We start from the raw sequence: 23,639 nt of genomic DNA, 5'->3' as shown, positions 1-23,639 counted from the left end.
TTTTTAAAATGGTGTCTGGATACCTATAATTTGTACAGAATCACCTCAAAATCTTGAGATCCTCAGTCTAACTTGGATTGAAATAGGCTCAGAACTATTTGAAAGTTTAGGCTTTCCCCAGGGCAGAAATGGTTCCTGAGCTCTAAAGTGCTGGGAAATCATGTAGTGACTCTAAACTTTGAATGCTGGAGGTTGATTCAGGAGAGATTTGTATACTCAGAATTTCAGTTTAAGACAGATTTGGGCAGAATCCCTAGCATTTTATTACGGGTATGGTCCTTTGGTTGTAGGATGTACCACAGAAAATGTCTTCATAATTGTATAGACCATAATTGTAATAGCGTGTATTACCTAATAGTAATACCCTTGAGACCTCTGTAAAATAAGCTAGTACCCCTAAAGTGGCTTCACCCAAGGACACCAGGGAAAGGGGTCACCGTGGCCTGAGTGTATCTACACTGTGTAGATACAAAGTGTATTAGCTCTTCTCTGCAGCTCTCTGGGCTTGGCATCTTGTTTTTATCTCACCGATATGTTATAAAGCTGGGCTTCTTTTCTCCTTATTATTCTCCAAGTCACCCTCTTATTAGATGAAGTAAAAGTACTAAGAGGATTTACAAATAATAAAATAATCTCTGTTGGAACTAAAAAGCACAGTAGTGAGAAAGAAAAGAAGAATGGTCAATAGCATACATACTTATTTACCTAATGTGAGGATTCTGTTTACAAACGAGTGAAAAGGAAAAAATGTCATACTTGGTGCAGAATAGGAAACAGAAAACAAAACCAGTCATGGAAATACAATATGTTATATCTAATTGACTAAAACTTAATTTATAATCAGTAATAAATGATTTTGGAGCTCAATTTTAAAAGAATTAAATGAACTGGAAGGTGAAATCCTTCTATCAGATGCCATAAAACCTTAGTCCACTGCAGTTCTTGAAATGGTGATCCCTGATAAAAATTTGATATATATTCTTCCATACCCATTCTTTTTATGTGTGTGCACACACACACATGCACACACACATGCATATACATGTTTTGATCTGAACTTTGTACGTATTTGAGAAAAAAAATACAAAGAAAAAGAATATAAAATTATGGGCACAAAATTAAGTACTTATGATAAAAAATTTTAGAATGAGAAAAATAAATACAACAAATGAAAAAAATAGATCTAACAAATACCGCAAAAATTATAAAATCTCCGAAAAAAATGTTTTTATTAACTACCTGACACATCTCTGTAATACTTATTCCTACATTTTTTTGGGAAATAAACAGGCGACTTTATTATGAAGGAGGTACAAATGTGTGTGATCTCATGGTCCTGATACATTAGAATAGTAGAGCTTTTGTTAAACAAAAATAGGTATTTATTCCTGGCCTTTGAAATTTATATCAAAAAGCCAATCAGTAAACTGCATAGGTGCCTTTCCCCAGCTTGTCTTTTTATTTTTGCTTAATTGCAGTATAGTTGACACACAATGTTGCATTAGTTTCAGGTGTACAACATAGTGATTTGGCAACTTTATACGTTATGCTGTGCTCACAAGTGTAGCTACCATCTGTCATCTTACACTGCTATCATAATACCATTGACGCCATTCTCTGTGCTGTGTCTTTTATTCCCATGATTTATTCATTCCATAATTGGAAGCCTATATGTCCCATTTCGCTTCACCTATTTTGCCCATCTCCCACCCCACACCCCTCTGGAAGCCATCAGTTTTTCTCTCTGTATTTTTGGGTATGTTTCTGCTTTTCATTTTTTTGTTTGCTTTGTTTTTTAGATTGCAGGTATAAGTGAAACCATACAGTATTTTTCTTTCTCCGTCTGACTTACTTCACTTAGCATAATACCCTCTCGGTCTACCCATGCCGTCACAAATGGCAAGATCTCATTCTTTTTAATGGCTAAATAATAGTCTATCTTCTTTATCCATTCATCTATCTGTGGACACTTGAGTTGCTTCCATATCTTGGCTATTGTAAATAATACTGCAATAAACATAGGGGTACATATATATGTTTTTAAATTAGTACTTTCATTTTCTTTGGGTAAATATCTAGTAGTGGAATTACTGAATCATATGGTATTTCTGTTTTTAATTTTTTGAGGCACCTCCATAGTATACCTAGGGCTATACCAATTTACATTCACACTATGGCTATACCACAATAGATATAACAATTTACATTCCCACTAACAGTGCATGAGGGTTCGTTTCCTCCATGTTTTTGCCAACACTTGTTAGTTCTTGTCCTTTTTATTCTAGCCATTCTGACATACATATGTGATATCACACTGTGATTTTTATTTGCATTTCCCTGATGAGTAGATGTTGAGCATCTTTTCATGTGTCTGTTAGCCATCTGTATGTCTTCTTAAGAAAAAATATCTATTCAGGTCCTCTGCCCATTTTTAAAATCTGATTATTTGGGTTTTTTTGCTGTTGAGTTGTATAAGTTGTCTATATGCTTTTAGATATTAATCCCTTATTGGATATATAACTTGCAAATATCTCCTCCAATTCAGTAGACTGCTTTTTCATTTTGTTGATGGCTTCCTTCTCTGTGCAAAAGCTTTTTATTTTGATATAGTCTCAACAGTTTATTTTGGCTTTTGTTTCCCTTGACTTAGGAGACATATCTAGAAAAATGTTGCTACAGTCAATGTCAAAGAATTTACTGCCTATGTTTGCTTCTCTGAGTTTCATGGTTTCAGGTTGCACATTTGGGTCTTTAATCCATTTTGAGTTTATTTTTGTGTATCATATAAGAAAGTGGTCCAGTTTTCCTTGTCCCATTTATTGAGGACACTTTTTTCCCTATTATATATTTCTGCTTCCTTTATCATAGGCTGATCAATCATATAAGCGTGGGTTTATTTTGGGGCCATATATTCTGTTCCTTTGATATGTGTCTGTTTGTGCCAGTACCATACTGTTTTGATTACTGTCACTTTGTAGTGTATATTGAAATCTGGGATTGTGATACCTCCAGCTTTATTGTTCTCTCTCCAGATTGCTTTGGCTATTCTGGGCCTTTGTGGTTCCATACCAAATTTAGAATTATTTGTTGTATTTCTGTAAAAATGCTATTGCTCTTTTGATAGAGATTGCATCGAATCTGCAGATTGCTTTGTGAAGTATGGACGTTTTAATGATGTTTATCCTTTTAATCCATGAGCATGTGATATTTTTCCATTTGTTTGTGTCATCCTTGTATCTCCATTTTATAAAACCCTGACGAATTCTTCATATGGTAACAGTTATTAAAATTATTTTCTGTGGAGACAAAGATAATTCAGTCATCAGTAGGCTTAATTGATAGAATTGTAATTCTAATTAATAGCTTTAAAAAGTTTATTTCAGCTTTATAAAATTTGTCATAATGTGAAAATTTAGCACTATAGTCAAATTAGATTAAAAAAATCTATCATGTTTTTCTTTTTTTTTTTAATGTGCTGTAAAATTTGAACAAATTTTCTACAAACTAGATTCTGGCTCCATAAATTGCAAATTTTGTTTCTCCATCATTATTACCATACTTCCAGAATAGGTGCCATAGAACAACTCCTATCACAGGATGACTTCTGTCCCTGTACCATTGTGTTTCAACCCTGAAGGCTTTTCCTACACAGACTACTATCAGTAATTAGGTTATGCATGGAAGCAGTCATACACCACATAAATATATTTCACCAAACACAAATCAAATGCATTTCCAACTTGACCTTTAAATAGCTAAGTTCCCCAAACACCTTTATCAATTCTAGGTATCATGGAGGGGAAGTAGGTCTGAGTAGAAAAAGAAAACAGTAAAATGATGACAATTAGAATATCTTCCTTTAAAAAAAATCTTAGGAGTGTCACCTTCTAGGCCCTTGAGTTTCATACAAGTGTGTGGCTACGAAGCTTATGCCTCATTAACTCTATAGTAAGTCTCTGCATACAAATCATCAAAATGGGATGGTTAGGGAAGATAGGTAGGCAGATAGATAGGTGTTAATATAGGAATCGTGATGTAGATAGATAAGGATATATAGTAATCTTTGGCTGCAAGTCAAACTAACCAAATCAACAGAGAAATATTAGAAAAAGATGGTCATTTACAATCATGATGAGCTAGATACTAAAAAATACTATGTACACTATATAATATAGTAATTACTCATAAAATCAGAAAAACATTTCATTCTTTATAATATATATTGCATATATGTGATTATAACATTAATGGATTTTTATGCCAAAACATGTTGAAAATATAGAAAGAAAAAGGAAGTAAATAAAAATCACCAATAATTATATAGGACAGGTAATTATAGTTTACATAATGATATATCTATATTTAAATTTGTATATATACTTTCTTGCACACACTCCTGTGGTCATGCTGTATATATACTGTAGTACTCTTATTTTTTTTGCTTGAAGCTTCATTGTGATCCTTTTCCAAAGCCACTCTTTTTAAAAGAAAAAAGAATTCTAATGAGTGCATAGTGTCCAACCTCATAGATGTGCCATGATCTGTTTAGACATTTAAATGGTTTCCAATTTTTCAAAATATTCAAAATCATGTTGATCATTTATTCAGTTAAAATGTGCTAGAACTACTGTGAGCTAGGTACTCTTCTAGATACTGAAATTTGTGTGCATAGAATTTTGCCCACATTTTGAATATTTTTATAGATAAATTAGTAGAAATAAAATTATGGGCCAAAGATCATGCGGAAATCTTAGGGGCTTGATACCCCTCCAGAAATGTAATAGCTGATGCTTTCATGGTGATGCATAAGCAACTCCCTTTCTTTGACAATTTTGTAAAGTAAAAATACCATTTATATTGATACTCATTTGTTGTGCGGGAGATAGTAATAAAGATAAGGATTAGAAAAGAAGAGAATGAAAGTTGGAAAAATGGGATTTTGTGGAGGATTTTACTTCAGGCCAGTCTTTTTGTTTCCTTAAATATTTATTTACTTTTGAAAGAGAGAGAGAGACAGAGGATGAGTGGGAGAGGGGTAGAGAGAGAGGGACCACAGAATCTGAATCAGGCTCCAGGCTCTGAGCTGTCAGCACAGAGCCTGTCCTGGGCCTTGAAAATATGAACTGTGAGATCATGGCCTGAGCCGAAGTCAGATGCTTAACTGACTAAGCCACCCAGGTGCCCCTGGGTGGGCACAGTTTTATTTGCTTAACCAAAAGTATCAGTGCTTTTCTTGAGTTACTTTTGTTTCTTTAATTTTCTTAGATTTTTTATCACTGTTTTGTTTAACTGCAGTATAGTTGATGCAAAATGTTACATTAGTTTTAGGTGGAAGACAGTGATTCAACAAGTCTGTATGCTATGCAACGCTCAACACAAGTATAGCTACCATTTGTCACCATGCAAGACACTATTACAATGTCATTGACTATATTCCGTATGCTGTACCTTTTATCCCTGTGACTTAATCATTCCATAACTGAAAGCCTATATCTCCCACTCCTCTTCACCCCTTTTTCCTATTCCCCTACCCCTATAGTTATATCCCCTTCTCATTACATTTCTCCCAGCATGAAGTGTGCCGTTAATAATCGTGTATAATCCTAATATTATTTGGAAGGAATTTTTGAGTTCAGAAAGTTTCTCCTTTATCTACTTCTCCAAGGTGTTTCTAGGTTCTACCCCAGAGTATAGTTCAATAGTTAAAAATAGAAACACTTCCAAATGAGATAAAAGATGAAAGTAACTTGGTGCTTAAAAACACAAAGGCACGTTTGTCATTAAATCAAATTGGATTCGAAGACTACACCTTCTTTCCTCATTTTTTTTTTCCTCTCAGTATTGGGAGAGGAACTTGGGAAGCAACACATAGGGAATAAAGGTTATACGAAAGCCTCTTCTTTAGGGAAGGCTTGAAAGAAACTTTCCGTGACGTTTTTCTCTCCCTCTTCCAGTATTTTGAGTTACTCCAAGGGCTCTAAACTGGGATCAAGGCCTAGGGATTCATTCGTGGCTATGATCATGTTTGTCAGATGTCTCTGTCTTATGTCACTCACTTCAAAGAACTAGGGCATGAATTTGTTTATTCACAGTATTGCTTTAAAATAATTTTTTTTGTACATTGATTTAAGCTGCCAACCTCTCAAAAGACCACTAGAGAAACCTGATTAAACAAAGCCACACCTGTAGATGTACTGTGGTAAGGGAGAATACAACTTTCCCAAAATTTTATTATTGAGATCTCAAAATTGGAAATTACGAAAGGGTATTTAAGGGATTTGGGACCTGGGATGAATCACTTTAAGATGGATCTGACAAGAAGGGGAACTAGTCTTGATACTAGACAACATGACATATGACATAATAGCTTTGGATTAGTGGACAAAGCAAAGTGAGAGTGTTGAAGTCAGTCTTGATGAGTAAGCTGTGTCTGGTCAGTTCACAGTCTTCATTTCCAGAACAGTTACTGCAGCTAGGTTAATTTTTGCTCAGTTTCAATATTGTTTAACACAGGTATGGGGAATTAGGCTGGTTTAAGTTCACATTGGTCAATGTTTAAAATGCCCCACCAACTTTCTTTCCATTACTGTCATCTCTTTTCCCTACCAACTTCTAATTTTACTTCACTCTCAAGATTTTTTCAACTCCTCTTTATCTTCACAACCATTTATATCCTTTTCCCTCAGAAACACAGAAACAATTTAGGTCAGAAAGAACTCTTATGACTGAGGGGACTATATTTCATCTCAGGAAGACTTAATAGCCTTACAAATTGTAAAAATCATTAACTTTCCCTCTGACTATACTTGTTACTCTTTTAGTCTTTTCCCACATCCTTTTCCCCTCCTTCCCTGCCTGTGATATTCTTTACATGTGAATTCCACTGCACTCAACTCCACCTGCCCCAAACCACCCACAAAACAAATGAATGGAAATCAGGCAAGAAGGGAGAGTAGAACATAGATTGAAAATAGAGCCATGAATAGTAAGCACTCCTGGAAGCTTTTTTAAAGAATGTGTTTTTTCTTGATGGATTCCCGTTTCCCAGTTTTCTATCTTGGTTTTTCTTGCATATGATATATGAAAGTAATTAGGAAGGCTTTCTTGTTATATAAGGAGAAGAAAGAGCCAAAATACAAACTAATCCCTAAAAGAGCAGCACAGAGATTATACTGAAACAGATTGCAATATCATTGTCATTGTGTTATTTATACATTTTCCAGGAAGGTGTGGATGGGGAGCAGGAAAGCAGAAAGCTATTGCTTTATCCTTGTTTCTTATATCCTCCTCCTCACTTTCATTTTTAAAAATTTGGAAACTTTCAAGTCTATTGAAAAATTGAAAGAATGAGGTGATGGGCACCTATATGGCCCTCACTTATATTCAACAATGTAAATATTTTTGTACTGTACCTAACCCCAGTAGTATTTAACTCCAAATACTTCCACATATATTACCCAAGAATAATCACATCTTCCTATAGAGCTACAATACCTGTCACCATTGTCAATAGATTGATGATTGTTGGCATTTGGTATAGAATTAGACTCATTTCTCTATTGCACATGCAAGATATCCCACTAAAAAAGGGTTTGGCTCTTTACACTTAATTTTATTTTTATTTAATTTATTTTTTTTTATTTTTTTTCAACGTTTATTTATTTTTGGGACAGAGAGAGACAGAGCATGAACGGGCGAGGGGCAGAGAGAGAGGGAGACACAGAATCAGAAACAGGCTCCAGGCTCTGAGCCATCAGCCCAGAGCCCGACGCGGGGCTCGAACTCACGGACCGCAAGATCGTGACCTGGCTGAAGTCGGACGCTTAACCGACTGCGCCACCCAGGCGCCCCTACACTTAATTTTAAAATATAATGGGAATGTCAAATTTCTTCACTCAAAGAATATTTTGTAATGATCTAATCTCTGGAAATAAGGTTTGATAATATTTTCCAGGTGATTTTAATATACCTGTCTAGTTTTGAAAAGTAAAAGCCATATTTTCCTCTCCAGTCTTTTGTTTTCCAGCTTTATTGAGGTATGATTGACAAATAAAATATATCTACTTAAGGCATACAATATGAGGATTCACTATACATATACACTATGAAATAATTACCACAATCAAGCTAAAAACATGGGATGATATCAAACTGAAAAAAAAATTCTGTATAGCAAAGGAAACAACACAATGCAAAAGCAGCCAATGAAATGGAAGAAAATGTTTGCAATGAATTATTTTTCTATTGTAATTTTTAAGTGGCTCCAGGGCTCAAAGCATCCTGGGCAAAGCTCAGGGATCACCAGTGGGATGACTGCACATAGAAAAGAAGTTGAAAGATCCCTAGAGGATGCTAATAGAAGTTGAGAAGACGGAAGTAACCTACCAAGGCTACTGAATAGGAAATGTTAGAGAAGTATAGGGACACCAAGAAATAATCACTTCACAGGAGGCAATAAAGGGAGGCAATAATAAAATTATAAGGGAGTGAGTGAAAAGCAGTATCAAATTGTTGAGAAGTCAAATAAAATGAGGGGTGAGAATTGACTTTGGCATATTGGAGTTTTTAGTGACCTTGATATGCAAGATTGTATGTGAATGGTGGGAGTCAAAGCTAGAATGGCTTTAGTTTCAAAGGAAATAACAGGGAGGGAACTAGAGACCAAATATGTGGGTAACTCTTGAGATGTTTTATAAAGGGAGAATAGATCTAAAACAAAGACTAGATTACAAGGGGGCATGTGTCAAGGGAAAGAGCTGTTAGGTGGGAGAAACTATAGCATATTTACATGCTAATGGGTATGATTAGGAGAAAAGGAAAATTGAGGATATAAGGGAGATGAGTCAGTTACTGTAGGAATTTCCTTGACTACATTAGAAGACTTGGATCTCGTACACATTGGACATAAGATAATTCTTATGTCTACTTTTTTTTTCCAAGTAATTGGTACTATAGTCTGGGTGTATTTTCAAATTTACCTTCCTAGTCATGAATTTAATTTTCTGCAATGGAAAAGTGCATTTTAATTAGTTTATCCATAAAAACAGGAAAGAAGCAGAGTATATGGATTCCTCTTACTTCTTATATATTCTCATTAGATTGAAAGCAAAGTCAGTGGTAGAGGGTGAGCATTAGGAGAGGGTATAAAAGATTTGTGAGAGGAAAAGATACAAACTCCTCTTTTAAGAAGGTGAATAGATGAATTGGATAAATAAAGCAGGAGAGGAATAGACACGTGCTATGGTTTGGGGCTGGATGGCATTTTTATCTATGACCTGTCTCCACAAAAGAGTAACGCTCTGTATTATGAATGCAGAAACTGTGGCAATATGAGAAAATGGATGAGAAGAATTTTGTTCTTGTAGAGAGGAGTGGGGTTGGGATGATCTAAGGGGAAATGGGCATGCTTAACATTCCCATTCTCCTCTGTGATCTTGGAGAAATAATGTTTCACCAGAAATACAGGATATAAGTTTTGTGAGATATTGAAAAGAGAAGAACTAGAGATATGTGTTGGAGAATGTCAGTTGGACCTTAGTTATTATCAGCCCTTGGATGTTGTGTTTGGAGACAAACTCTCTTGTTATGGTCCTTAGGTTTTCTGTGTGTACTTCCAGCTCTCTGTGGTTGAATCTAGAATCTTTGCAGCTGGGGATTGGATCTTCCCCTCCTTTTAAGGTCTTAATAGGACTTAAAGACATGCTAATTTTGTGATTAAAGGTGTATAATGCAATAATAAGATTGCTATAACTTCAACATAAATGTGAGATCAAATTAATATAAAAAAACATTAGAAACTCTGTGATCATGTAAACTATTCAGCATATATGATATTTCTCCTGAGTTTCATATATTTTCCCAGATGAGTTTGATACTCTTCCCATTTTGTCCTGCTAAGTGAAAGTTCCCATCCTATAATCTGTCCAACTGCCTGTATATCAACATGGTTCAGAATGGTATCTTGCATATTTGAAAATCAAAAATTGAGTAATGAGCTGATTTTGAGACTGAAATGTGTGTAAGGTTAACAAATTTGGCTAATAGTGACCTTAACCTCCTAGAAATGGATATGATAGTCTTGGCCCAAAGCAGAGCTGACCCAAAGATAGTTCTTTTAAAAATTATACTAAGAATTCTTTTCTACAGAAACCTCTATTAATTAACCTACATTAGTAGGGTAGATTTTGTTGTGCTAATAGACTTTGCCATTTCAGTAACTTTACACAATAGAAAGTGGTCTCTTGCTTACTCTCTGGTCCTGTGAGGAAGTTCAAGTGGGTTTTTTCTGTCAGATGATCATTCAAGGACCCATATATTTTTCCATGTGTGTTTCTGTTACTGTTAGGGCCTTATAATCATGAATATCTCACTGCAAGAAATGGGAAGAGCCCAGAGGAGCCCTTCAGAGGCTCTATGTGCCAGGCACATTACAGTCACTTTTAATCATAATCTGAGTTGGCAAGAACTTAGGAACATGGTCATAACATGGAAAACAACTCAGTAGTATTTAGGAAAAAGAAGATGATGATTTTTGTGAACTGTTTAAAGTCTCTGACATAACAATGAATGAGATAGTGACTATGTGAAAAGGACATTAGTGAGGATTTTGTTTTTGAGAGACTTTCTCAAGAGATTTTACTTTTAAGATATAAATTTTGGGGGTGCCTGGTGGCTCAGTTGGTTAAGTGTCTGACTTCAGCTCAGGTCATGATCTCACAGGTGGTGGGTTCAAGTCCTGCATCGGGCTCTGTGCTGACAGCTCAGATCCTGGAGTCTGCTTTGGATTCTGTGTCTCCCTCTCTGCCCCTCCCCACTCACACTCTGTCTGTCTCTCTCAAATATAGATAAACATTAAAAAAAATAAAAGTAAAAATTAAATGTTTAGCAAAGGTTTATTATGGCTTTAAGGAGGAAAATGTGGGGTGTGTGAGGGTGGTTTTTGCTGAAAAATTTGTGGTTTGGCTCACTTATATAACTTGGATTTAATGGAAGAGGAGAGAATTTATAGGACTTCAAAAATTAAGACCCAAACTGATGACAGAGAGGTCTCCAAGTTCTTTTTTTTAATTGAGGTATAGTTGACATTTAACAATAATATTAGTTTCAGATGGACAACATAACTCAGTATTTATATAGGTTGTGAAATGGTGACTACAATAAATCTAGTTAATGTCCATAATCACACAGTTAAAAACTTTCCCCCCCCCCCCCCCCCGGTAAGAACTTTTAAGATCTATTCTGTGAAGCAACATACCATACAGTGTTATTTTTCTTTTTGCCCCTTTTCACCACTACTTTTAAAAATTTTTTTCATTTATTTTTATTATGAAATTTATTGTCAAATTGGTTTCCATACAACACCCTGTGCTCATCCCAACAGGTGCCCTCCTCAATGCCCATCACCCACTTTCCCCTCCTTCCCACCCCGATCTACCCTCAGTTTAGTCTCAGTATTTTAAGAGTCTCTTATGGTTTGCCTCCCTCCCTCTCTTTTTTTTTTTCCTTCCCCTCACCCATGGTCTTCTGTTAAGTTTCTCAGGATCCATATAGGAGTGAAAACATATGGTATCTGTCTTTTTCTCTATGACTTATTTCACTTAGCATAACACTCTCCAGTTCTCTCCACGTTGCTACAAAAGACCATATTTCATTCTTTCTCATTGCCAAGTAGTATTCCATTGCATATATAAACCACAACTTCTTTATCCATTCATCAGTTGATGGACATGTAGGCTCTCTCCATAATTTGGCTATTGTTGAAAGTGCTACTATAAACATTGGGGTACAAGTGCCCCTATGCATCAGTACTCCTGTATCCCTTGGGGAAATTCCTAGCAGTGCTATTGCTGGGTCATAGGGTAGATCTATTTTTAATTTTTTGACGAACCTGCACACTGTTTTCCAGAGTGGCTGCACCAGTTTGCATTCCCACCAACAGTGCAAGAGGGTTCCCGTTTCTCCACATCCTCGCCAGCATCTATAGTCTCCTGATTTGTTCATTTTAGCCACTCTGACTGGTGTGAGGTGGTATCTGAGTGTGGTTTTGATTTGTATTTCCCTGATGAGGAGTGACGTTGAGCATCTTTTCATGTATCTGTTGGCCATCTGGATGTCTTCTTTAGAGAACTGTTTATTCATTTCTTCTGCCCATTTCTTCACTGGATTATTTGTTTTTCGGGTGTGGAGTCTGGTGAGCTCTATATAGATTTTGGACACTAGCCTTTGTCTGATATGCCATTTGCAAATATCTTTTCCCATTCCGTTGGTTGCCTTTTAGTTTTGTTGATTGTTTCCTTTGCAGTGCAGAAGCTTTTTATCTTCATGAGGTCCCAATAGTTCATGTTTACTTTTAATTCTCTTGTCTTTGGAGATGTGTCAAGTAAGAAATTGCTGCAGCTGAGGTCAGAGAGGTCTTTTCCTGCTTTCTCCTCTAGTGTTTTGATGGTTTCCTGTCTCACATTCAGGTCCGTCATCCATTTTGAGTTTATTTTTGTGAATGGTGTAAGAAAGTGGTCTAGTTTCATTCTTCTGCATGTTGCTGTCCAGTTTTCCCAGCACCATTTGTTAAAGAGACTGTCTTTTTTCCATTGGATATTCTTTCCTGCTTTGTCAAGGATTCGTTGGCCATACTTTTGTGGGCCCAATTCTGGAGTCTCTATTCTATTCCTTTGGTCTATGTGTCTGTTTTTGTGCCAATACCATGCTGTCTTGATGATTACAGCTTTGTAGAGAGGCTGAAGTCTGGGGTTATGATGCCTCCCGCTTTGGTCTTCTTCTTCAATATTACTTTGGCTATTCGGGGTCTTTTGTGGTTCCATACAAATTTTAGGATTGCTTGTTCTAGTTTCGAGAAGAATACTGGTGCAATTTTGATTGGTATTGCATTGAATGTGTAGATATGGGTAGATCTGGGTAGTATTGACATTTTAACAATATTTATGCTTTGAATCCATGAGCATGGAATGTTTTTCCATTTCTTTGTATCTTCTTCAATTGCCTTCATAAGCCTTCTATACTTTTCGGCATACAGATGTTTTACATCTTTGATTAGGTTTATTCCTAGGTATTTTATGGTTCTGGGTGCAATTGTGAATGGGATCAGTTTCTTTATTTGTCTTTCTGTTGCTTCATTATTAGTGGATAAGAATGCAACTGATTTCTGGACATTAATTTTGTATCCTGCGGCTTTGCTGAATTCATCTACCAGTTCTAGCAGACTTTTGGTGGAGTCTATCGGGTTTTCCATGTACGGTATCCTGTTATCTGCAAAAAGTGAAAGCTTGACTTCATCTTTGCCAATTTTGATGCCTTTGATTTCCTTTTGTTGTCTGATTGCTGATGCTAGAACTTCCAACACTATGTTAAACAACAGCAGTGAGAGTGGACATCTGTCATGTTCCTGATCTCCGGGAGGGAAGAGCTCAGTTTTTCCCCATGGAGGATGATGTTAGCTGTGGGCTTTTCATAAATGGCTTTTATTATGTTTAAGTATGTTCCTTCTATCCCAACACTCTTGAGGGTTTTTGTTAAGAAAGGAAGCTGAATTCTGTCAAATGCTTTTTCTGCATCAATTGACAGGATCATATGGTTCTTATCTTTTCTTTTATTACTGTGATGTATCACATCAATTGATTTGATAGGTATTATCTCTGCTTTAAATGTCTGGTAGAATTCCGCAGGGAAGCCATCTGGTCCTGGACTCTCCTTTGTTGGGAGATTTTTGATAACTGATTCAATTTCTTCGCTGCTTATGGGTCTGTTCAAATTTTCTATTTCTTCCTGAGTTTTGGAAGTGGGTGCGTGCTTAGGAATTTGTCCATTTCTTCCGGGTTGTCCGGTTTGTTGGCATATATTTTTTCATAGTATTCCCTGATAATTGCTTGTATTTCTGAGGGATTGGTTGTAATCATTCCATTTTCATCCATGATTTTATCTATTTGGGTCATCTCCCTTTTCTTTTTGAGAAGCCTGGCTAGAGGTTTGTCAAGTTTGTTTCTCAAAAAACCAACTCTGGTTTCATTGATCTGCTCTACAGTTTTTTTAAGATTCTATATTGTTTATTTCTGCTCTGATATTTATCATTTGTCTTCTTCTGCTGGGTTTGGGGTATCTTTGCTGTTCTTCTAGTTCCTTTCAGTGTGCTGTTAGATTTTGTATTTGGGATTTTTCTTGTTTTTTGAGATAGGCCTGCATTGCAATGTATGTTCCTCTCAGGACTGCCCTTGCTGCATCCCAACGCATTTGTATTTTTGTATTTTCGTTTTCATTTGTTTCCATATATCTTTTAATTTCTTCTCTAACTGCCTGGTTGACCCATTCATTCTTTAGTAGGGTGTTCTTTAACCTCCATGCTTTTGGAGGTTTTCCAGACTTTTTCCTGCGGTTGATTTCAAGTTTCATAGCATTGTGGTCTGAAAGTGTGCATGGTATGACCTCCATTCTTGTATACGTATGAAGGGCTATTTTGTGACCCAGTAGGTGATCTATCTTGGAGAATGTTCCATGTGCACTCAAGAAAGTATATTCTGTTGCTTTGGGATGCAGAGTTCTAAATATATCTGTCAAGTCCATCTGATCCAATGGATCATTCAGGGCCCTTGTTTCCTTATTGATCCTGTGTCTAGATGATCTATCCATTGTTGTAAGTGGGGTGTTAAAGTCCCCTGCAATTACCACATTCTTATCAATAAGGTTGCTTATGTTTGTGATTGTTTCATGTATTTGGGGTCTCCCGTATTCGGTGCATAGACATTTTTAATTGTTAGCTCTTCCTGATGGATAGACCCTGTAATTATACAATGCCCTTCTTCATCTCTTGTTACAGCGTTTAATGTAAAGTCTAGTTGTCTGATATAAGAATGGCTACTCCAGCTTTCTTTTGACTTCCAGTTGCATGACAGACAGTTCTCCATCCCCTCACTTTCAATCTGAAGGTGTCCTCAGGTCTAAAATGAGTCTCTTGTAGACAGCAAATAGGTGGGTCTTGTTTTTATATCCATTCTGCTACCCTGTGTCTTTTGGTTGGAGCATTCAGTCCATTTACATTCAGTGTTATTGTTGAAAGATATGGGTTTAGAGTCATTGTGATGTCTGTAGGTTTCATGCTTGTAGTGATGTCTCTGGTACTTTGTGGTCCTTGCAACATTTCACTCACAGAGTCCCCCTTAGGATCTCTGTAGGGGTCATTTAGTGGTGATGAATTCCTTCAGTTTTTGTTTGTTTGGGAAAACCTTTATTTCTCCTTCTATTTTGAATGACAGACTTGCTGGATAAAGGATTCTTGGCTTCATATTTTTCCTGTTCTTCACATTGAAGATTTCCTGCCATTCCTTTCTGGCCTGCCAAGTTTCAGTACATAGGTCTGCTACTACCCTTATGTGTCTACTTTGTAGTCATGGCCTGTTTATCCCTAGCTGCTTTCAGAATTCTCTCTTTATCCTTCTATTTTGCCAGTTTCACAATGATATGTTATGCAGAAGATGGATTCAAGTTATGTCTGAAGTGAGTTCTCTGTGCCTCTCGGGTTTCAATGTCTTTTTCCTTCCCCAGTCAGGGAAATTCTCAGCTATGATTTGTTCAAGTACACCTTCAGCTGCTTCCTCTCTCTCTTCTTCTTCTGGAACTCCCATGATATGGGTATTGTTCTGTGTGATTGCATCACTTAGTTTTCTATTTCTTCCCTCATACTCCTGGATGTTTTTATCTTTTTCTCAGCTTCCTCTTTTTCCATAATTTTATCTTCTAATTCATGTATTCTCTTCTCTGCCTCTTCAATCTGTGCTATGGCCACCTCCATTTTATTTTGCACCTCATTTATAGCATTTTTTAGCTCCTCATGACTATTTCTTCATCCCTTGATCTCTGTAGCAGTAGATTCTCTGCTGTCCTCTGTGTTTTTCAAGCCCAGCGATTAATTTTATGACTATTATTCTAAATTCTTGTTTTGTTATATTGCTTACATTGTTTTTGATTAATTCGTTAGCTGTTGCTACTTCCTGGAGTTTCTTTTGAAGAGAATTCTTTCGTTTCGTCATTTTTGGTAGTCCTTGCGGTGGCTCCAAACTTCAGGACACTTCCCTTGTGCTGTCCCGAGTAACTTGTGATGGTGGGCGGGGCCCCAGTCAGACCCAATGTCTGCCCCCCAGCCCACCGGTGGGGCCACAGTCAGACTGGTGTGTACCTTATCTTCCCCTCTCCCGGGGGCAGGATTCACTGTGGAGTGGTGTGACCCCTGTCTGCGCTGCTTGCACTGTCAGGCTTGTGGTGTTGCTTCAATAGGATCTGGCATATTAGCCCTGGGGGGATCCACAAGGTGCTTAGGGGCGGGAGGGGCAGGCTGAGCTCCCTTTGCCATGGGTGGTCCCCTGCAGGAGGGGCCCTGCAGCACTGGGAGGGAGGCAGACCCATCCACTGAGAGGGAGGCATGGATCCACAATAGCACAGCATTGGGCATTTGTGTGGTGCAAGCAAGTTCTGTGACAGGAACTGGTTCCCTTTGTAATTTTGACTGGGGGATGGGAGAGGGAAATGGTGTTGGCCAGTGCCTTTGTTCCCCCATGGAGCTGAACTCTGTCTCTGGGCTCAACCATTCTCCCTCCCAATGTCCTCTCACCCTAGTCATAAGAGCAGAGCTGTTGAGTTTTAACTTTCCAGATGTTAAGTCCTGTTGGCTGTCAGAACTCACAGAGTCCGGCCCCTCCATTTTTGCAAACCAGACTTTGGGGGCTCTGCTTTGCTGGGCGGGCTGCCCCTCCACCTACCCGGCTCCCTCCTGCCAGTTTGTGTAGCACGCACTGCCTCTTTACCCTTCTTACCTTCTTCCGTGGGCCTCTTGTCTAAGCTTGGCTCTGGAGAGTCCATTCTGCTAGTCTTGCAGCAGTTTTCTGGGTTATTTAGGCAGATGTGGGTGGAATCTAAGTGATCAGCAGGACAAAGTGAGTTCAGCATCCTCCTATGCTGCCATCTTCCCAGGTCTCCGGTGTTATTAAATATAGTCACCATGCTATGCATTACGTCCCTATGACTTATTTATTAACTGGAAGTTTGTACTTTTGACCCCCCTTTATCCATTTTGCCCACCCCCATGCCGTACCAACCCACCAATCTGTTCTCTGTATCTATGAGCTAATTTTGTTTTTTAGATTCCACGTGTAAGTGAGATGATGAAGTATTTGTTATTCTCTGATGTATTTCACTTAGCATAATGTGGTCAAGGTCCATCCATGTTGTCAAAGACAGTGAAATTTCCTTCTTTTTATGGCTGAATAATATTCCATTGGATATATACAACATTTTCTTTATTCATTCATCTATCAATGAATATTTAGTTTGTACGCATGTCTTGGCAGTTATAAACAGTGCTGTAATGAACACGGAGGTGCTTACATCTTTTCAAATCAATGCTTTTTCTTCCAATAAATTCCCAAAACTGGAATTGCTAAATCATGTGGTAGTTCTATTTTTAATTTTTTGAAAAACCTCCATACTGTTTTCATAGTTGCTGCACCAATCTACAATCCTGCCATTAGTGCAGTGTTTCCTTTCTCCACATCCTCATCAACATTCGTTTTCTCTTGTCTTTTTGATTCTACCCATCCTAACAGCTGTGAGGTGATATCTCATTCTACTTTCGATTTGCACTTCCCTAATAATTAGTGATGTTGAACATCTTACAATGTGTCTATCATCTGTATGTTCATTTTGGAAAAATGTCTGCTAAGATCCTCTGCCCATTTTGCGGGGGGGAGGGTAGATTTTGCTTTCTTGTGCTATTAAGGTATATGAATTCTTTATATATTTTGGGTATTAATCCCTTATCATATATATGGTTTGCAAATGTATTCTCTCATTCAATAGTTTGCCTTTTTATTTTGTTGATACTTTTCTTTGCTGTGAAGTATGTTTACATTAATGGGTTCCTCCCCCCCCCCCCCCCCCACTTTTGCTGCCTTTGCTTTTGGTGCCAATTCCAAAATACATCACCAACTCTGACATCATGGAGCTTATTGCCTATGTTTTCCTCTAGTTTTACAATTTCAGGTCAATTCTTTATTTTGAGTTAATTTTTGTGTATGGTATAAGATAGTGGTCCAGTTTACTTCTCTTTCATGTGGCTATCCGGTTTTTCCAACACCATTTTTTGAAGAGTCTGTCCTTTCCTTGTTTTATGTTCTTGATTCCTCTGTCATAAAGTAATTGACTGTATAAGTGTATGCCTATTTCTGGGCTCTCTGTTCTGTTCCACTAATCTATGTGTCTCTTTTTATGCCAGTACTATACTAGTTATGAAATACAAGTTGGGGAATAGACAGAAATAGAATTGATCAGGACAATGAAGATACAACAAAAGATTTTAAGCAGATCTACTTTTAAAAACATTAATTTGGGGGCTTATGGGTTCAGTCGGTTAAACCTCTGACTCTTGATTTCTGCTGGGCTCATGATCTCATGGTGGGAGATAGCAAGCCCCTTGTTGGGCTCTGTCTGCACTGACAGTGTGGAGCCTGCTTGGGATGCTCTTTCTCCCTCTCTCTCTATCCTTCTCCTTCTTGCATGTTCTCTCTCTCCCTCAAAAAAAAAAAAAATTAAAGTTTTTACCAACCTTGGTACATAAGTACTCATTGATGTTTGCTGAATGAGCTATTAAGATGCTAATGAAGTATTATTAGTAACATACACTGTTACTATGTGTATGGTTTTCTGCTGTTTCTCTTTGCATTCCAGACCAAGGAAGTTTGCATCCACATTTGCAAGAGTAAATATAGACTTGTGTATAGGAATTTACTTCCTTATCTATGCAATTTACAGGATCTATTATGCTAATATTACTCCACACTGCAATTGGTGATTTCAGTATCATAAAGTCTGAAAATCACTGGGGGACTAATAAAACTTGGTTGACCTGGAGTAACCACTTTCCATTTCACTCAGAAAATTTTACCAAATAGTGACTAAATACTGCTAAACAGGTTTATTCATCAATGTGAAGGGGCATGAGATCACTGAGCAGTTTTGGATTTAAAAGGGCCAATAAGAAAGGTTTACTTGTATTGATAGAATTAGTTCTCCATTACTTTAATTCCTTGCTTCCAAGAAAAAGATAATACATTCCTCATTAATGGAGGTATAGGTTAAATGATAAATACCCAAAACAGTACCTGAGCAAACCAGTATTTTATTTTTACATCACAGTTTACTGTTCTTCCTAACTGGTGGTCAGTGTATTGTAAATACTGTCAATCATGACCTAATTCCCATCACTACATGTTTCATCTTAAGAGTAAATGACATTACTCAGTTACTTTCATCCAATATTAAATTTTCATATTCTTTCACCAGCAAGCACCAAAATTAAAACTCAGCAATCAATGGGATAATTATACATAACAAAGATTCTCAAATTTATCCCCAAATTAAGACATGGGAATAAGATTTTCATATTCCCAAAGGTCTGCATTTTTTTGGCATTCAACAATAGGGTATTACAATTAAACACAAAATCAGTTGATATTTAATACTGTTTAAAACTCTTTAATAATATGGATCATCTCATTTGAAACAAGCTTTGCCCTTTTGAAGGCTCATCCATTACTCTTCCTGTGATTGGTGGTGTTGGCTTCCCAATGTCAGCAGCTGAGGGAGACCCATGCCATCATTCTGCTTCGCTCTGAACTAGTAAACGCTCTGGAGGAAGAACAGATTCCAGTTTCTGCCAGCGCTCTGGAGGCCACAAGATATGTGTAGCATGAGCATGCAGAAGTCCTAGGGAAACCTGAACCCATGAGAGACACAAAGAACATAAGAAAAAAATTACTTAGATGATTAAAAATAGTAAACATTTAGATGGTACTTTTCTAGGTGTAATGTACCGAAGTATTGATAGAATGCTTTTAATCCTCACGAATCATTTTAGGTAGGTATTGCCCCCATTTTGCACATGAGAAAACAAAATTAAGGTTGGTTAAAGAGCTTACCAAAAGTGCTATAGCAACCATGGGGTGGAGGCTGGCTTCTTGGCTGAGCCATCCAACTCCAGAGTCTGCATGCAACCTTAAACACACTCCTCCCTAACCACCTTGCATACACCCAGGAAACATAAATCTGGTTTGCATTCTCAGAATCTCCTATATAATTGCCACTATTTCAGAGGGACTGGACTTTGTGGAAAAGTCAGAGACATGAAAAAATATTTTTCCCACCTACAGGCTGAGCAGCAGAAATTAGATCTTGGAAACTATAGGGAGCAAGATGGAACTAGTGCTCACAGAGAGAGGTGGAAAACCAAGGGAAAGCCAGCAATGGAGGATAGGAAGCAGGAAAAAGAATCAAGTATAAAGATCATGACAGAGGGCAAAGAACCCCCATCAGCAGAGACGTGCCAGGATTAAAGTGGAGGTAACTAGAAGGAAGTCGTCTTGGAGGACTGAAGGCTGAGCCCTTAAAGACAGCTTAGGTTTCCATAGGGACATGAGCTTCAGTGAGCAGAAGAGTGGGGCAAACCTGTCTAAAATGCAGATCCAGGTTCTATTTTCACAGATCACCCTTCAACAAAGCAGAAGCAGGGTCTAGAAATCTGTATCTTTTGTTGTGGATGCTATTTTTGTTATTAGATAATATTTAATAGCATTTAAAAGTTTACAAAATACTTACATTCAGCACATTATCTATTTAGTGCTAGCTGCAAACCAAATACTATGGGCCCACTTTTTATTTTCAAACGTTTTCCTATAGCTTGAAGCTCCATAGAGATTAGCATACAAGACTGCTTTCATTGAAGTTCTATTTCCTAGCATCTGCATTCAGGAAAACATGTTGCACAGAAACTCAAAGAACTGGATGTCAAGTGAGAGATTCTAAAAAGGTAACTAGAAACACATTTTTTTTGAAAAGGAAGAAAAAAAAAAACCCTTCACAACAACTTGGAATACAAACAAAATAAGCCCAAAGTCTATGAAGAAGCCCCGAGAGCCCAATAAAGGAATATTACTCTGACAATCAAACCTGCAGAAAATTTGAAAATGTGGTAGAAAAAAAAATTCACCCAAATTCACCATTTACATTTTGTTGCATTTGTTCCCTTCTCTTTGTATGTGTACCTGTGTACATATTGTTTTGAACCATTTGAAAGTTGCTGACATTCTGAATTTATTCCTAATTTTCCACATGTATCTCCTCAGAACTAAGACTCTTTACTATATAAACATAATACATTCTATGTAATATATTAATGATACAATATTGCTTACAACAAAATTTTCCAACTGTTCCAATAATGTCTTTTATAGCTATTTTTTAAGTTCTTAATCAAGGGTCCAGAATTACATCATAATTGTCATGATTTTTGTTTGGGCCTGTTGCCTTGTAAAATATCCTACATTTAGAATTGCTCGACTTTTCCCTTCCTGAATAGATTCAAGTTAAATGTTCTTGGCAAGAACACAATGTACTTGATAGTGTATTCTTCCCATTCTGTCATGTCAGAAGGCACAAAATATCTGTCCTATTGTTGTGACATGAATGAAGTTGGATAATTTGATTAATGTGATATTGACCAGCTTTCTCCACTATAAACAAACTGTTTTCCTTTTGTCATGAATAACTAAGCTGTGGGATGATATTTTGAAATATTTCACTATCTTGCATCAAAATTTTATCCAATCATTTCACTGTCTCTGAAAGAAGCTGGTTTTTCAATCATCTGATAGTTTTAACATCCATGGATGATCCTCCCTGAATCAGTTATTACATTGATGATTACACTAGTGAGTTTCCTAATTTATTATTCCTTTTATATTTAATAGCTTTCATTTTTTCTCTAAAGTGCTTCTCCTTCTAATCCTAAATTCTTTTAATATCAAATATTTTTAATTTCAAAATATGTTATGAGATTTGGGTTTAATGCTCCAATGTCCTCAGAGCAGTGGGGAGGTTCTTGATCAATGATGGACATATCTCCATCAGTCTCTGAGCATTTCCTTTTTGGTACCACTGAATGCTGTAGGCTTACTCGTACTTGATAGTGGTTCAGCCTGATATTTGACATCTCATTAAAGAGGCTTGGTTTTACCAAGGAATACTATTTAGAAACGAAAACCTGCTACTATAGGTACTTATTGCTCTGAGGGTGTCAACATTCAAAGCCATTTCATAGGCAAAACATTACAAAAATACAGAACCCTAGGGCTTTCCCTCAACTTTCCCCATTCTATATTTCTATCTCCTTTCTTCCAGAGTGAGCACTCAGATTTCCAACAACTACCAGTTTAGTAAAATCAAGGTTTCTTTGAAATTATTTCAATCCTTAAAATACATCTCATGTTAAGGGTATATTTATTGGAATTTGTCCTTTTTTTCCTCCACAGTGTAGATTTGCTTCTATTTGTATTCAATTTTAGTGTGCTTTTGATATCCTTTTGGACTCAGTATTTTTTTTTTGAATATTTAAACATTTGCATGGTTCAGAAGTCAAAATTATTCTTAAAAGGCGAGGTAGGCAGAATGCCCCCCAACACACAGTTACTCTGTAAGGATTACCATATCCTAATGGACTTAAAGTTGCTGATCAGTTGACCTTAAGATAACAAGACTATTCTATAACATGATTATATTTGGGTTCATGGGATAAGAATCCTTAAATGTAGGTAAGCTAGGCAGAAGGGTCAGATTTAGACAGAGATGTTGTACTGCTTGATTTTGAAGATGGAGAAAAGGGCCATGAGCCAAGGAATGCAGGTGGCCTCTAGAAACTAGCAAGGAAACAGATAATCCCCTATAGCTGTCAGAATAAATGTAGCCATGCTGATACCTTGATTTTAGCCCAGTGAGATCCATATTGGACTCATGACCTCCAGAACTGTGAAATAGATTTGTTTTAAGCTACTGTATTTGTGGTAATCTATTGTATTAGCAATGGGAAACTGAAACAAAAAACAATATACACAAATTCTCATCCACCACTGCACCTCTATAGATTAAGTATTTTCATCAGTTTTTGTTGTTGTTTCTTTTTTGGGAAAAAGAAACATTCTCTTATTTCCCCCTTTTTTTCTCATACCAAAGGTAGAACACTACACATTCTCTTTTGTAACATCCTAGAAACCATTTCCTAACATTTCATAGAAAGGGAGCATATGGTTTTTACAACCCTACCCCATCCTCTTAGTGATTCTGATTAACCTCATTGGGAACCTAAGATCTGACTTTTCCACTTAGCATCACACCCAGAAAAAGTGAACTTGACCAGTTTTAAAGAATCCCTTGAATATATTCTGAAACATGCTAAGTAACCATTCCAAACATGTTAACTGCCAGGAACCTCGATCTAAATGGTCTGTCATAGTAAAGTTTTTATCTATTTTTGTTCATGTCTGGGCTCATTGGAGCTATAGGACAGCTGGTCTCCATCCTCTGCACAATAACCCTTTTTAGATTTGATAGCTGCTACTCAGTTGTTCCTCAACACTTTATTTGCAGTTCCAAGTTGTTTTAACTTTTTTTTCCTATGGTTGAGTTGCCAGTCTTTTAACTAACTTTGCAGAACCCTTGCCAATATATTTGCTTGCTTTCTTGGTGACTGGATTTTTTTTAAATCAACATTCATTTTACTAAAACCTAGAATTCTTTTATTCTAAACATTTATT

General features: G+C 36.9%; 1 protein-coding gene and 1 long non-coding RNA gene across 6 annotated transcripts in view; one reads left to right on the top strand and one right to left on the bottom strand.

The window, feature by feature from the left end:
- The window catches only part of LOC128314741 (uncharacterized), a 214,449-nt gene that overhangs the window by 166,970 nt on the left and 23,840 nt on the right, over positions 1–23,639 (top strand). The gene's annotated exons all lie outside the window — the stretch shown is intronic.
- Positions 19,155–23,639, bottom strand: part of IMMP2L (inner mitochondrial membrane peptidase subunit 2) — an 873,838-nt gene continuing 869,353 nt past the window's right edge. For all 5 annotated transcript variants that reach the window (XM_027075286.2, XM_027075285.2, XM_027075290.2 and 2 more), the window contains one exon: positions 19,155–19,771. In XM_027075286.2, coding sequence (XP_026931087.1) covers positions 19,652–19,771 — 120 coding nt within the window. In that variant the 3' untranslated portion in view covers positions 19,155–19,651. The remainder of the gene's footprint in view (positions 19,772–23,639) is intronic.

This window comes from Acinonyx jubatus, chromosome A2 (genome assembly GCF_027475565.1).
Source record: "Acinonyx jubatus isolate Ajub_Pintada_27869175 chromosome A2, VMU_Ajub_asm_v1.0, whole genome shotgun sequence".
Classification (NCBI taxonomy): Eukaryota; Metazoa; Chordata; class Mammalia; order Carnivora; family Felidae; genus Acinonyx; species Acinonyx jubatus.
The sequence above is the reverse complement of the archived record's forward strand: the minus strand, read 5'-3'. Positions and strand labels throughout refer to the sequence as shown.